Source organism: Ceratotherium simum, chromosome 29, assembly GCF_057802395.1.
Source record: "Ceratotherium simum simum isolate JZ-2026a chromosome 29, ASM5780239v1, whole genome shotgun sequence".
In the NCBI taxonomy this organism is placed as follows: Eukaryota; Metazoa; Chordata; class Mammalia; order Perissodactyla; family Rhinocerotidae; genus Ceratotherium; species Ceratotherium simum.
In genome coordinates, this window is record NC_141928.1 from 11164504 (window position 1) to 11180383 (window position 15880).

Consider the following 15880-nt stretch of genomic DNA (forward strand, 5'->3'; position numbering starts at 1 on the left):
TCCCTCTGATCAATCCCACTGCTAACACTGGAAGGGGAAGTGAAAACTGAGATTTGAAATTAAGTAATGAGATAATACTGGTTTCCATAGCAGAGCATTTCTGGTGATCAGACCAGGCCCAATTCCTGATCTCTCAAGGCTAAACAAATCTGCCTGTTTGTAGTCACCATTTGCACCATGGATAGTTTGTACAGTATCTGTTTGCCTGTGTTGTTCATTGTTAATGGGAGGCTGTCTGCCTAGCTTTCCTTAACAGGAATGGTTTTCAGGTTGAGAAAATCATCATCATTTTCATTCATTTTTTTGTTGAATTAACTTCCTTTCCTGATGTTTGTCCATTCCTGATGTGCGTCATCCTCCTCACCCAAGACTATGCTGAACAGGTCCGAAACTTGCAGAAGATAAAAGAGAAGCTTGAAATTGCGTTAGAAAAACACCAGGATTGTACGTATTTTTTTCCTGCTTTTCTTCGATCTTTTCAGGGTTTAATTTTTTGAAATGAAACAGTAGTGTATGGTTAAGTTTGTCCTTCGTCATAGCTCAGATCTTTATTTTATAAGTAGTGTACTTCTTAATCAGGTTGCTATAATATTTGTCTGATATTTATAAGCATACAAATCATATTTATGTTGCCTTATGGGCCTTCTTCTTAGGAGAAGGTCATTATGTGTATCACCTTGTCTTCATCCAGTTGACTAGTTTATCGGCTGCCCTTAGATTTTAGTAAAATCTAGTGCCTGGCCCCTGGGCCTAGATTAAGAGACTTTGATTCTAGCCATAGCTTCATTGCTGCTGTGTTCAGTAACTGGGGGAAACCTCATCACTCTTCCAACAATAGAACATACATTTTGTTTAGTCTGCCCTAAATCATATGTTCTCTTTTGGGTTCAATCCAAGAAAGATGCTAACAGTAGTAGAAAGTTATTTTTTGTTGATGTAATATATGCTAAAAAAATTTTTTTGAGGAAAACAAAGTGAAAGATTTTTTTGTTTTGATTTTTTTTTAATTCTGATAAAGTGGTGACTAAGGGGCATAATTTCTTTTCCTCTAACTTATACCAGATGGCAGTAGCCATCGCTTAGCAACAACATTGGTGTCTTCTGGCAACCTTCCTAACTCAGTGTTTTATCATTGTCCCATTTCAAAAGTTATCTTTTGGCATCTTCCTAAATGTGTATACTTGACTATTACAAAAAAACAAAAACAACAGGAAACAAACAAAAAACTGTGGTCTATTACTAAGGCCAAATGATTCTGGGAAAGTCGAGATCGATCTGATTTTTCCCAGTCTCATGATCCACTTATGTGACCTTGGCCTTTTTTGTTAGGTGACAGTTGTAATCACATGGGCTATTTGTCATGCTGTTTCTGAAATATTTCCATATCTCAAATAGAGCCTCTCTGTTAACAGCTTCCATGCGGAAATTTCAAGAGCAGAATGAGACATTCCAAGCCAACAGAGCCAAAATGGCAGAAGGACTGGCTTTGGCATTAGCCAGAAAGGACCAGGTATTTTATATATGGCACTGCCCAAGACTGGTGGAAGGATTTCACTTAGTGACAGGATTTCAAAAATCACGACAAACTTAGTAGAAAACATTTACAACCTAGGAGAAAAGAAATGCTATATAAGTTCTTAGCGATTTCATTTGGCCTTAGGGTGGGAAATTATCAAGAAACTTTACAGTTAGAATCATGAAATGTGTCCAGAATGTGAGAGTATCATTCTCTGCAACTGTGTAGCTTTGTAAAATGGAGAAGGGAAATAGTGTGTCCGTAATGTGCTGGTGAGTCCCACGTTCTCTGCCCTCTAACCCTCTAAAAAACTGTCTCAAAGCCTAGTCCCAAAACACTTGGTTTTTACAGTGGAGAAGATGCTATCAAGCTAGCCATCATCCATTATGTACATAGTTCTAGTCCTAAGTTTTTTCAACCCCAGCCAGCTAGACAGAGGGGAACTCCTATAATCTCAATAGAACCATCCATTGAAAGATGCTAAATGAATGGCAGTAAGAAAGGAAAATAATACTATTACTGGTAATTACAATAATTTTGAAGTATATTTTATTTAGTGGCATTTTAAATTTAAGATAAGCATCAAGATACTGTAATGATAATCCTGATTTATTAAGACAGGGTCAGTTTATTATATTACATTTCATTTAAGACAATGCATAATTTATTTCATCCACAGTAGATGGGGTTGACCTGTTTTAAGTGTGTATTAGTCATCTAGGACATTTACTGGCCGGGAAAAAACTCATTCACCAATACTTAGTGGCTAACTATGGTATGAGTGTATAAAAATGAAGAAATAACCTAAAATTAATGGATTCTGATAGTAGGCAAGTGGGATATGGCCTTGGCCCTTATTGTTTCCCCTGTTCTGTGATTTGTGAATAAGGGGCATAATCCCTTTTCCTCTGACTTATACCAGATAGCAGAAAGGGTATTGTTAAAATCAAAATGGGAAAGAAAATAATCATCAGGGGCTTCGGAACCCCCCTTTCAGTAAATTATTTTCTGAACTTCAGTTGCAGAGTTACCAACTCAGCTGGTCCCAGCTGCCCACTGCCAGGAAAGACTAATAGTACTTAGGGAAGAACACTCAGGAATAAGCTGAAAAGCTGCATCAGAACAGCAGATACAGCTTTGTTTGGGTGCTCTGCTTAGAAAAAATCTGCAGGCTTATATTTGTGTTCTAGAATTTTATATAAAGTTTGTTTTCTTCTCATTTTAGGACTCTTGGCTTTCTTAACATTAGGCTCACTTCATGGGGTTTTTTGTTTGCAGTTTTGTTTGGTTGGTTGGTTGCTTTTCGGGGGGAGTTAGGTTGTTTTGTTTTCTGAAAATCTTGATATTACTGATACTCTCCCTGGAAACTGTACTTTTTTATTGTTTTGTTTTAGGAATGGTCAGAAAAAATGGATCAGCTTGAAAAGGTTAGTTCATCGTTATTTTTCTCTCATTATGAATGTTGGCCTCTTCTCCAGGGCTTGGAAAATGGTTTCTCTAGTACCCAGTGTATTGATTACTGTACCACCTCTTGGAAGTAGGGTGCTGGGTAATTAGATACTGACTTGAAAAGCTCATATCTTCCCCTCCCTTGGTGGGCATGCTGGATATCTTTTGTTCTCCCCTCACGATATACTCTCTACCTGTCTCTTACCTTTCGCTGTGTACCTGAAGGCTGATAGGGACTGCATCAGCAGGGCTCCATGGCCCTCTGCCTTCTAATTGGGTTTCACCAGTGAAGAACACGGAAAGACCTGTGTGTGGAAGAGTGTGGTCGGGATATGTGTTCCTCCAGCCATCTTCATGTGAGATCCCTGCCATTTAGTTGCATCCAATGGCTAGAGGTCACAGCTTCAGTTGGACCTTTGGTTGACTCTCTGACATAGTTTCTCTCCCTGGGTTTCTTGTAATCTCTTCATCCCTTTGCCCCTATCTCTTTTAGGTCTTCTTACCCCACCCAGAGCTTTGAAAAGTCCTGTTATTAAACTCTGCTCAAAATACCTAAATTGAGGGCTGGCCCCGTGGCTTAGCGGTTAAGTGTGCACGCCCCGCTGCTGGCGGCCCGGGTTCGGATCCCGGTCGCGCACCGATGCACCGCTTCTCCAGCCATGCTGAGGCCGCGTCCCACATACAGCAACTAGAAGGATGTGCAACTATGACATACAGCTATCTACTGGGGCTTTGGGGGAAAAATAAATAAATAAAATTATAAAAAAAAAAAAAAAAACCTAAATTGAGTCTGTTTCCTACTGGGGCCCTGATTGACACTCTGGTAACATTAGGAATGCTTTTTGAGGAGGCAGTGTGGAAGGGGAGGGCATTTCTCAAGGCTCAGCATTAAGCAGATAAGACAGCCTCTTGACTAGACACAGATGAGGAACACTGATTATTCTAGTACCATAGCTTGTGTAACACTGTGTAGGTGCCTTATGTAATATATTCCTGGCTCCCAGACATGAACAGGAAGATGAAATTTCAAGCCTACAATTAGAAAAGCATTTTAATGTAAAATAATAAATAGTCAACTTCTTCAGCCCTAATTCTATGCTTACTACTTACTCCTAAGTTACTCTTTATGGTAGAAAAATTTTCTTAGATTAATATATTTAGTTGCAAAATATATTTACTGTTAATTTTATTAAACAGATGAGTTTTATTATTGCTCCATTCTTGTGATAATACACCAAGTTAGACTAGCAGTTTTCTTTGTGTATTCTGTAGAAATCTGATTATCAAGCTACCAGAATGCTTTAACATGTTTATGTAAGGAAAGAATTACAGAAAAGTCAAGCTGTCTCCCAAAGAAACTTGTGCTTTAAAAAAGAAAAATCTTTAAACTTATGGTGTTGATGATGATCTTCTTAAATATGGAGATATGGGTTAGGTTAAAGTGTTCTTGCCTTAAAAGAAACTCGTAAGATTGTAGCAGTTGAAAAATTATGGTAAAGGGGGATCCATGTAGAACAAAACTAAATAAAACCCACTTCAGTTCGCTAAGGGGATTTTCTCTGCGTTTTTTTTCCACCCAAAGGAGAGGTTGGGAAATATTTTAGACTGGGAAAGAGTGATGAGACATCTATGTAGGTCTGTGAAGCCACTGTGATTTTTGGAATAGTTACTTTTAGACTTTTAATTTCAATCAAGAGTTGGAAACTGCAGTAGAAGGGTTTGTCCTTAAGAGAATCCATCTCAGGAAGCTGTCATTTAGTAAATTGTAACCTACTGACACCAGTCATGTCTAATTTTTGTTGACTTGCTAACAATTGCTGGCTGAAACCAGTTCTACTTAAATGCATCTAATTTTCAAAGGGCATTCAGTCTTCCTCCAGTTATTCTTGTTATTCAGCCAGTTCACTGTGTCACTGAGAATAGACGTGTAAAATGGATATCTGAAATTGCTGATCAAACTTAAGAACCTTAAAGTGTTAAGTAATTGTTGCTCTTGTTCCCTTTATTCACAACTGTCATTTAAAACATATTTATTTTTAACTTAAAGAATTTGTAGGTAATTTTGTAAATAATTACTGTAAAGCTTCCCATTATCAATGTATTATTGTCAACTAATGAGAAATTTCCTTAAGATTTTCCTTTATTAAGAATTCTGCTCACAAAATATGGATTTCTAATGTCCTAGTTGCCTGAGTTGATACCTTCTTCTTCCACATAGGAGAAAAGGTTTCTGACAGCTCAGTTACAGGAGATGAAGAACCAGAGTTTGAACCTTTTCCAGAGGAGAGATGAGATGGATGAATTAGAGGAGTTCCAGCAGCAGGAACTGAGTAAAGTAAAGCACATGGTGCGCATTTTCATTTTAGTAGCTAAATCCTAAAGAGCTGATTCATTACTCTGATTTTGCTAGTCATGACTCTCTAATTGTTGATAAACATTCCTTAGCAGTCTTTGATATTAATCATATTTGTACATTTTTCAGTTTATTAGAATGGAAAAGTTCTGTTTGAAATCTATTTCCTTTTTCTTTTTAAACTGCTAGGCATGTAAGCTCCCTTATAACCTCACAAAAATGTTATAAAAGTTTGGCTTATTGGTCCAGATTTTTTTTTAAGTGTATTTCTTGGTGGTGGCCTAGTGAAACTTGATATCTTTGTATCAGCTTTTAAAAAAAGAAGAAAGTCTGGGGAAAATGGAGCAAGAGTTGGAGGCACGAACCAGGGAACTTAGTCGCACCCAGGAGGAGTTGATGACCTCCCATCAGATGTCGTCAGACTTAAGCCAGAAGCTAGAAGAATTGCAGAGACACTACTCAGCGCTGGAAGAACAGAGGTTCTTGCTTGGTCTGTGGGGCCCATGGGAAGCGGTGTTAGCCTTTACCCATTGCTCATTGCAACAGTTTGTGATCTCAGTTCTGGCAAAGGCTTCTGGACTTGTCCTTACCTGCCTAGGGCTCAGGACCCCCAAACCCCAAACCCTCATGTCCCTTCACCTGCCTAGGCTCAGAACCCCTCCAACCCTGCCAAGCAATTCAGTATGTTTTAGTTTCTAAGCTGTGGAGTAACCAAAGGCAGATCAGGATTTCATGCTTAAACCTGAGTGGAATTTTTCTCTTTGGGCTTCTGCTTTAGAGAGAGCCAAGGAATCTTCTCCACTGATAATCTTCACATGGCTAATGTTTACAGCCCTGACTGTGAAGAGCCATCTGTGTTTTTCCTGTGGAAGAATGTGTCTTAGATGAGATACCTAAATTTGTTCATTGTCTGCTTTCTTTCAATGAAGAGATCGTGTGACAGCTTCAAAAACAGGTGCAGAAAATAAAATCACAGCCCTGGAGCAAAAGGAACAAGAGCTCCAAGCATTCATTCAGCAGCTTTCCGTTGATTTGCAAAAGGTAAGAAGAGTACTAGGAGTAGACCCAGGTTCCTAGATTCATGAGTGGGGTAAAAACTAATTCTGTAAGAAATTTCCACCTCAGAGTGTCTGGTGAAACTTCTGCTCCTCATGCAGTCCACATTGCCTTAGTTCCTGGTCTAGCCAGGCTGCATTCAGATGGAAGTGGCCACGAAGCTGGACAAGGGTTGCTTAGCAGAAGAGGTCAGTACTGTCCTGACAGGAATTCTCAAAGCACACCATCACGTGTGTCTTACAGTCCCACGTGATGCACTTTGAGCATAAGAAAACATTAACAATCGTGGTTGATGTGGCCAGGGTGTTCCCCTTGACATACCTGGCTCTAATTTGTTCGAAAGCACGTAAATGATTTCATTACAATTGTTTTTTTGGTTCTTAGCCAACATACATTTATTGCCCTCCTACTCTAGGCCTGTGCTAAATTCTGAGACTATGAAGATGAACAATAATAATACTTTTATTGACTATAGAGTAGTGTTTCTCAGTGGTATGTTTCTTTCACCATTTTGAGTGGAATAGTTTGTATGGTATGATTGTCCCTTGCATTACAGGACATTTGGCTTTCCTGGCCTCTAGGTTCTGAACGCCAGCAGCGTCCTTCAGGCATTGGCAATCCAGCCCTTCCCCTCATATGACAAAACACCCCCCCAGCAGGTGGTACCGCAAACCCTACCCTCATCCTTTGAGAACCACTAATCTCAAGTGCAACAGAGATTTTCAGCATCATTACAGTACAGTAAGATTTGTGTGAATAGAAGTCTGTATATCCCTTCTAGCTAACTGTTACTGTACTTATAGATACCTAAATGGAAACTAAAAGAGGTTCGTACCTTGTTCAGAGTCACACAGTAGTGACAGAGCTGGATTCTTTTTTATTTATTTATTTATTTATTTATTTTTATTTATTTTTTCCCCCAAAGCCCCAGTAGATAGTTGTATGTCATAGCTGCACATCCTTCTAGTTGCTGTATGTGGGACACGGCCTCAGCATGGCTGGAGAAGCGGTGCGTTGGTGTGCGCCTGGGATCTGAACCCGGGCCGCCAGCAGTGGAGCACGCGCACTTAACCGCTAAGCCACGGGGCCGGCCCACAGAGCTGGATTCTAATCCAAGTCTTACTCCAAAACTCATGCTTGTTCTCCTGGGCTTTGCTGCCTCACAACAAGGAGCACCCAGTAAAGAGATCTTACGTGAATGAAGGACTGTGGTACAAGATCTCTACCCTCAATGAACTGAAAATCTAGACACATAACAGTGTTTTTTCTCAGAGGCTAACAGTTTCATTATAGAACTCAAACCTGTGGCCACAAGAAAAAAATTCACAGCTCAACAAGTCCCAAATAAGTGAAATAGATTTTTCAAATGCAAAAGATATGCCGTAGGAAGAATGCATTTCCAGTACGGGTGTCAAGGAACTCTTCCTGGAGGAACTGGAATTTCAAGGATGGGTGGGATAGCAGGAGGCAGAGAAGGCAGAAGGGTACAGGATACATTTGGGGAGTGGGGTTAGAGGGGATAACAGACACAAAACTTTGGGATTCGAGGGACCCTTGATATCAATGAGAACCATTCATCCATTTTATAATTGGAAAAACTTATTTTCCAGACTTTGGTCACACTAAGTTTCCTCATTCATTCTAAAAATAAGAGTTAAGCTTTACTATGTGTCAGGCTCTGTGCTCTGTGCTGGGTGTTAGAAGTACTATGGTGAGCAAAACAGATACCACCTTTGCCTTTGTGGAACTTATAGTCCAGAGGGGAAGTCAGACATTAATCGATAATCACATAAATATATAATTAAAACTGTGGTGCATGCTGTGAGGGAAAACTACAGAATGCCGTGAGATCCTACAAGAAGGCATCAGATCCGATCTAGCCTTGGAGTCATAGAACACCCCTTGAGTAGGTAACACTTGAAGTGAGGTGAACTGCTGAGGCTGGAGGGGAAGGGATGAGGGGGGTGATTTCAAACAGGGAACAACAAAAATAATAAACCTAGAATCTCTGAGGCCATAAAAGGATTAGCACATTGAAGGAACTGGAAGAAGGCTGGAAGGGTGACACAGTAAGGGAGAAGATTACTCTGGCTCTTAGGAGGAAAATTGAAAGGGTTTCCAGTTAGAACGCTCTTGGTGGTTGTCCAGGCGTGAGATGGTGGCTTTGACAAGAGTGTTGGTGAAGATAATGGGGGAGTAGACAAATTTAAGATATAGTGAGGAGACTGAGCCACTTGCCAATGTAGTAAATATAGAAGGGGAGCAAGAGAAAAGGAGGTATTAGGGATGATTTCTGGGTTTCTGGCTTTATCAAGTTAGTGGCTGATACTGTCAATCGTTAGGCTAAGAGAGCATTAGAGGAAGGGCAGTTTTATCATGAAGATCATGAGTTTGAAGTCAGTTTTGTTGTTGTCCTTATTAATGTTGAGTAGATAGAATATTTATAAAATATAAGTCAGAGAGTTTAACAAGGCAGTGAAGCCCCATGTAGCTACCGCCCAAGTTAAGAAAAAGAACAGTATGGTTATCATTGAGGTTCCTGGTATGTCCTTCACTATTCCATCCCATTCCTTTTTCCTTCATAAGTAAGCACTATCCAGAAGTTGTTCCATTTCCTTGCTTTGCTTTATCATTTTACCATATTTTATCCCTAAACAGTATCTTCTTTCATTTTCCATGCTTGTTAATGTTATATAAATGAAATCATGCTGTAGGTATTCTAAAACTAGCTTTTTGTGCTCAACATTGTGTTCCTGGAAAACATTCATGTGGACACATGCAGCTATAATTTATTCTTTTCTCCTCGGTATAGTATGAAGATCCCAGAATTTAATTATCTTTTCTGTTGACAATGGACATTAGGGTATTTCTGGTCTTTTACAAACAAGCCTGCTGTGAACTTTGTTTTTTTTTTTTTGAGGAAGATCATCCCTGAGCTCACATCCATGCTAATCCTCCTCTTTTTGCTGAAGAAGACTGGCTCTGAGCTAACATCTATTGCCAATCCTCCTCCTTTTTTTTTATTTCCCCAAAGCCCCGGTAGATAGTTGTATGTCATAGTTGCACATCCTTCTAGTTGCTGTCTGCTGTGAACTTTCATCTGTCTGTGTGAGAGTATATTTGAGATGTGAAAAGGTTGGGTCAAAAGATTTGTACTTTTTCAACTTTACTAGATAATGCCCAGTTTTTTCCCCTAGTAGTTATATAGGGGAATTTACATAGTCTCCCCAGCAGCATACAAGATTTTGAGATGTTCTGCTTCCTTGCCAATATGGGATATTGTCAAGCTTAATTTTTGCCAGTCTAGTGAGTATGAAATATTCTCTCACTGTGATTTTAATTTGCTTTTCCCAAGTTACTAATGAAGTTGAACATCTTTTAGTATGTTTATCAGTCGTTCATGCTCTTCTGTGACGTGCTGGTTCAAATCTTTTGCTCATCTTCTATTGCATTTTATGTCTTTTTCTTAATTGTATTCTTTATATATATCCTGGCTACGATGCTCCTTTGTCAATTATGTGGGTTGCAAATGTCTTTCAGTTTTGGGCTTGTCTTCACACTCTTTATGGTCTCTTCTGATGAACATATGCTCTTAATTTTAGTACAGTTGAATTTATTTTCCTTTAAGTTTATGCTTTTGTATTTTTTAAGAAATCTTTCCTCACTCAGGATCATAACATTATTCTCCTATATGTATTATTATCTGAAAGTTTTATAGTTTTGCCTTTTATATTCAAGTCTTTAATATGCCTAAAATGTGATTTTGGTGTGAGAAAGAGATCTTTATCTTAATTTTTTTTATTGTTTTGGTACCATGTATTGAGAAATCTGTTTTTTGCTCACTGATCTGCAGTGCCAGCTTTGTCACAATTCAGTTTTCCATATGTATGTGGAACCACTCCTGGGCTTTGGGGTGTATGCCACTGTAGTGTTTGCACGATCCTATACATTGCCTTACTAGCTGTAGTATTAGGATAAGTCTTGGTGTCTGGTAAGACAAGTCTCCCCACCTACTTCTTTTTTAGGAATATTTTGAATATTTTTGGCCTTTTGCTCTTCCACAGAATAGCTTGTCAAGCTCCTAAAAAAAAAAACCTGTTGGGGTATTGATTGGAATTGCGTTGAATCTGTAGATACGTTTGGGGAGCATTGATTACTTTAAAATGTGAGTTTTCTTATCCAAGAACATGGTCTGTCTCTCCAGATATTCAGTATTGCTTTTTGTTTTTTTTTAAATGATTCTCAGAAAGGTTTTGTAATTTTCTCCGTAAAGGTTTGTTATCTATGTTAAATTTATTCCAAGGTGCTTTAATTCTTTTATACCACTTCTAATTTGTGTCATTTTATTTATTTATTTTTTTTGTGAGGAGATCAGCCCTGTGCTAACATCTGCCAATCCTCCTCTTTTTGCCGAGGAAGACTGGCCCTGGGCTAACCTCCATGCCCATCTTCCTCCACTTTACATGGGATGCCACCACAGCATGGCCTGACAAGCGGTGCATCGGTGCACGCCCGGGATCTGAACCAGTGAACCCTGGGCCGATGCAGCGGAGCACACGCTTAACCGCTTGCACTGCCAGGCCAGCCCCTAAATTGTGTCATTTTAAAAATTACTTTTTGTATTTGTTGCTGACATATAGAAATACTGTTATTTTTGTATATTGATTTTTTTTGCACCCCTTATTCTTATTAAGCTTAGTAATGAATCTATAGAGTCTTTGAGTTTCTTTAATAACAATCATATCATCTATAAATAAACACAGTTTTGTTTCTTTCCAATTCTTATAGTTTTTTCTTTGCCTTATTCTGTTGTTTTCTTACTGCCAAGGGTTTTTTTTCCTCTTATTGTTGAGTTGTAAGAATTTCTTTTATATTTTGGATACCACTCCTGTATCAAATGTGTCTTTTGCAGATATTTTCGTCCAGCCTATGGCTTGTCTTCTCATTCTCTTGACATCGTTCTTTGCATAGCAGAAGTTTCTAATTTTGATGAAGTCCAGCTTATCAATTATTTCTTTCATGGATCATGCCTTTGGTGTTGTATTTATTAACAAGTCATTGTCATACGGAAGGTCATCTAGGTTTTCTCCTATTTTATCTTATAGGAGTGTTATAGTTTCGAGTTTTACCTTTAGTTCTGTTATCCATTTTGAGGTAATTTTTATGAAGGATGTAAAGTCTATGTCTAGATTTACTTTTTTACATGTGGATGTCCAGTTGTTCCAGCACCATTTGTTGAAGAGGCTATCTTTGCTCCATTGTGTTGCCTTTGCTCCTTTGTTAAAGATTAGTTGACTATACTTATGGGGGTCTGTTTCTGGGCTCTCTCTTCAGTTCCATTGATCTGTTTGTCTCTTCTTTTGCCAGTACCGCACTGTCTTGATTACTGTAGCTTTTAGTAAGTGTTGAAGTCAGTGTCAGTCCTCCAGCTTTGTTCTTCTCCTTCAATATTGTGTTGGCTGTTCTAGGTCTTTTTCCTCTCCATATAAACTTTAGAATCAGTTTGTTGATATCCATAAAATAACTTGCTGGGATTTTGATTGGGACTGCATTGAATCTATAGATCAAGTTGGGAGGAACTGACATCTTGACAGTATTGAGTCTTCCTATCTGTGAACATGGACTATCTCTCCATTTATTTAGTTTTTTTAAATTTCATACATCAGAGTTTTATAGATTTCCTCATATAGATCTTAGACCTATTTTGTTAGATTTATACCTAAGTTTTTCATTTTTAAGGGTGTTAATGCAAATGGTGTTGTGTTTTTAATTTCAGATTTCACTTGTTCATTGTTGGTATTAACCTTGTATCCTGTTCTGGGAGTTTTTTTGTCAGTTCATTTGGATTTTCTACATAGACAATCATGTCATCTTCAAAAAAGACAGTTTTATGTTTTCTTTCCCAATCTGTATACCCTTTATTTCCTTTTCTCGCCTTATTGCATTAGCAAGGACTTCCAGCACAATGTTGAAGAGGAGTGGTGAGAGGGGATGTCCTGCCTTGTACCTGATCTTAGTGGGAAAGCTTTGAGTTTCTCACCATTGAGTATGGTGTTAGCTATAGCACATTAGGTGCTAAGGGCCTCAGGTAAAGCAGCCAGAGTGGAGAGGAGAGCTCCATGTGGGATATGGTGCACAAGAAAACTCAGTGGAAATTGGCGACTGATTCTTTTTCTGTCCCTAACTCTGCCTAACACAATGACTTGTATAAGACTTATTTGTTCTTTTGATTTTCACTGGAAAGGGTCACTTGTATCTCTCAAGTTCAGATTGATGGGTAGCAGAATGAGTACAGGCTTTAGATCCAGAAGACCTGGGTTTCTGTCACTAAAGTGTGTGCTTTGGGGCTAGTCCCTAAGGTGCATTTCCTTATGAATGGACACAATGAAGGTTGGTTGTAAGGACTAGAGGTAATGGGAAGTGCTTACACATGTTCTGCAAACTATAGCTGCTGGTGCTGCACCATGCTATTACGATTATTACTATTGCTATTATTAACATTATTAGTAAGAGACCCATAAAGATGGGTCAACATGGCCAAAACTGTTTTTCTTTCCCATCAGATGCCCTCTCCCTCCTGTTTTCTGCCTTGCATAATGTTACCATTCATCCAGGTGTCTGAGCTACAGACTTGGGAGTTGTCTTCACCCTGCCCCTTGGTCGTGCTGAACTTGTCTGTTACTCCTTTGCACATGCTGCCCTTTACTCAGAGTGCTTGTTTCCCTCCCACCACTTTCCACCTGGACTTGCATGCTTAGGAGGCCTGATCTGATTGCCCCAAACAGTTAATCCCTCCTTGCTCTGATCTCTCATAGCACCTTGTATGTCCTCTGTTACAGCATGATTTTATTGTTTTATAATTAGCTGTATGTATGTCCACCACCAGCCTCCATGCTTCTGTGGGTCAGGTACTCTGTCTGATTGTATCCCCAGAAGACAACACAGAGTATTGATAAGGGTTTATTGAATTAGGGGATCCTGAATCCATTCTTCAAACTTCCCGTGCACTACCTGTGTTGTCACCCTATGAGAATTCAGAACGGCAAGTGCTTCTTCCCAAAACCCTAGGCCCAAGTTACTACATCCTAATCTGAGGAGAGATTGGCTGGGTTGCAAGCTAAACATGAAAGTCTCTGGCTTGAGATGGAGCAACAGAAGCATAAGGTGAGGGAATTTGAGGGAGCAGAGTATATGTGAGGAGATTCAAGTCTTCACAATGAGATGTTGATGCCATATGACCTTTTTTTGGAGAGGAGAGTACAAGAACCACTAGGGATCTAAGAACTTACATATTCAAAGCTTCCTGGATCCTCTGCTTTGACATTGAGCGTGAATGGAACAAAGTTAGTCCCAACCCACCACCACCACCACTACTGCCATTGCTAAAGAGATAGACTGAAATAAGTAAGTGGGCAGCTCTTGGTCTGGGGCCAAGGTGTGAGGTACCCACCAGGTCTGCTGTGGGGCAGGGTGAATATCATTTGTTTCAGAAGTTCTCTCTTTGGCTTTAAGGCAGCTATGGACGTGCTTCATCCAGCCCCATGTTTCAAGGAGCATTGTTCTTAGGTCGTTGTAGGGCTGTCTGGGAGCTTCTTGAGTGGGACTGCCTCTGCTGGTTTTTGGCATCTGGGGTAAAGATGTAGGTCCTGTTGGACTCTGGATTAATAGGATTAAATATATACTCAGTGAGAGTGGGAGGAGGAGCATTCCTTTGGCTAGTAGATCATGACAATACGATCTGATTGTTTTAAAGAGGAGGAGCATCTTCCCAGAGTCCTGGCTAGATTCCACAGAGGTAATAGCCATGTTCCTTCCCGGATTGTCAGTTGCTTAAATTGGGGTGAGTGTTTGCCTCTTGCTGCACTAGGTCTGAGCTGGATGCCTGAGTCATGCAGGGTTCTGATCTTGTCTCTTTTATGTACTGTTTTCAGGGAAGATATCCTGGCTGTGTGTTCTTGTAGGATGCAGTGGAGAACAGAATTTCAGAGAAATAGTGATGGTCCTAGAGGAGACAGGAAGGGAGGGAGAAAGGGTTTATAATGTAGTGTAATCTCTGCTTTCACTTGCAGGTCACTGCTGAAACTCAAGAGAAAGAAAAACTCATCACACATTTGCAGGAGAAGGTTGCGTCCTTGGAAAAGAGACTGGAGCAGAACTTCTCAGGAGAAGAACATGTGCGGGAACTCCTGAAAGAGGTAGTAGCTCTCTTTGGGCTGGCCAGTGTTGGGAAAGCAATGGTAACACTGGAGATTTCACAAAATCCTAGAGTTTCAGAGCCGGAGAGTCTGCAAAGAGCTTGGTGAGAAGAGCACTGTCCCCAACTTTTGATTGTCCTGCTGTCAGCAAAAACAGCCTCATGTCACCTGTGTGTGACATGTTTTCCTCAGGGAAAGAGAGAACTTCGTTCAGAGATACATATGAGCAAATACCATCCTCGTCACCAATAAACCCCATCTAATGATTTACGCCACTTGGTCTGTCTTGTCTTACCACCCTGCTCTCCTTCTCCACCCTTTTGCACTTTCATTGGCCAAGGAAAATAGGGCAGCGAACAGACTCTCCTTAGCTGAAGGAGACTATTGAGCGGATTGGGCTTTTGCCCAGTGGTGTAGGTGAACTTGCTTTCTCATCAGGTCTGAGCTCGTCTGCCCACATTCTGCTGCTCCTTCTCTCTGTATGCCAGTGATTGGCCTCACCACGACAAAGGTGACAAAGCTAAGGCCTTGGGCCTTGATTAGACCCTCATTTTCTGTCTTCAGTTAGTTTCAACTAAATATCTCCCTCTCCACTGCCACTGCTGTACTTCAGGGCTTCCTGCACCTCTAGCCTAGTCTATATTAGAAGTCTCCACACTTGCCTGCCCACCATCAGTCTCTCCTCTTTCACCCTCTGACATAGTCTTCCACACTCACTGCCAAACTGATCTTCCTCAACAACATTTCTGACCACATCACTCCCTTACAGAGCTTCCACAACTCCCCTACAGTCTACAGTGAATGTAATGTGGGTTCTAGGGTATAAATTGATTTCTAGAACCAGGCTACCTAGGTTTATATCTCGCCTCCTCTACCTTCTAGTTTGTGACTTAGAGCAAGTAACTTAATCTCTTGTGTTTGTTTTCTGCCTCTGTAAAATAGGGCTAATAATTGTATCAAAGGCATAGAATTATCGTTAGGATTAAATGAGTTACAGTCTGTGAAGTGCTTCGAATGAGACTTAGAACATAGTGGGGTTGGGAGGTCTCTGTATATTTCAGCTATTAATAGTATAATCATTATTAGTGTACCGTCATCATTATTAATAAAGTTTAGTATGCATAGGAGTTCTTTGGGGAGTTTGTTTAAAGTATATATCTCTGGCCCTCCCCTCAGAAGTTCTGATTTCAGTAGGCTTGGAGTGAGGCCTCAAGTTTAACAGCCAGCCCTCCCCCGCAAGTAAGTCTAGTGCCAGTGTTTGGACCACCCCACTTTGAAAAATATTGCCTACAGAATTAAATTCAAACTCCT

General features: G+C 40.0%; 1 protein-coding gene across 3 annotated transcripts in view; it reads left to right on the top strand.

Moving 5' to 3' along the window:
* The window catches only part of GOLGA1 (golgin A1), a 45457-nt gene that overhangs the window by 9139 nt on the left and 20438 nt on the right, over positions 1–15880 (top strand). For all 3 annotated transcript variants that reach the window (XM_004423443.3, XM_087419096.1, XM_087419097.1), the window contains exons 5-11: positions 370–444; positions 1413–1510; positions 2911–2943; positions 5184–5312; positions 5628–5797; positions 6248–6359; positions 14444–14569. In XM_004423443.3, the coding sequence (XP_004423500.1) occupies positions 370–444; positions 1413–1510; positions 2911–2943; positions 5184–5312; positions 5628–5797; positions 6248–6359; positions 14444–14569 (743 nt within the window). The remainder of the gene's footprint in view (positions 1–369; positions 445–1412; positions 1511–2910; positions 2944–5183; positions 5313–5627; positions 5798–6247; positions 6360–14443; positions 14570–15880) is intronic.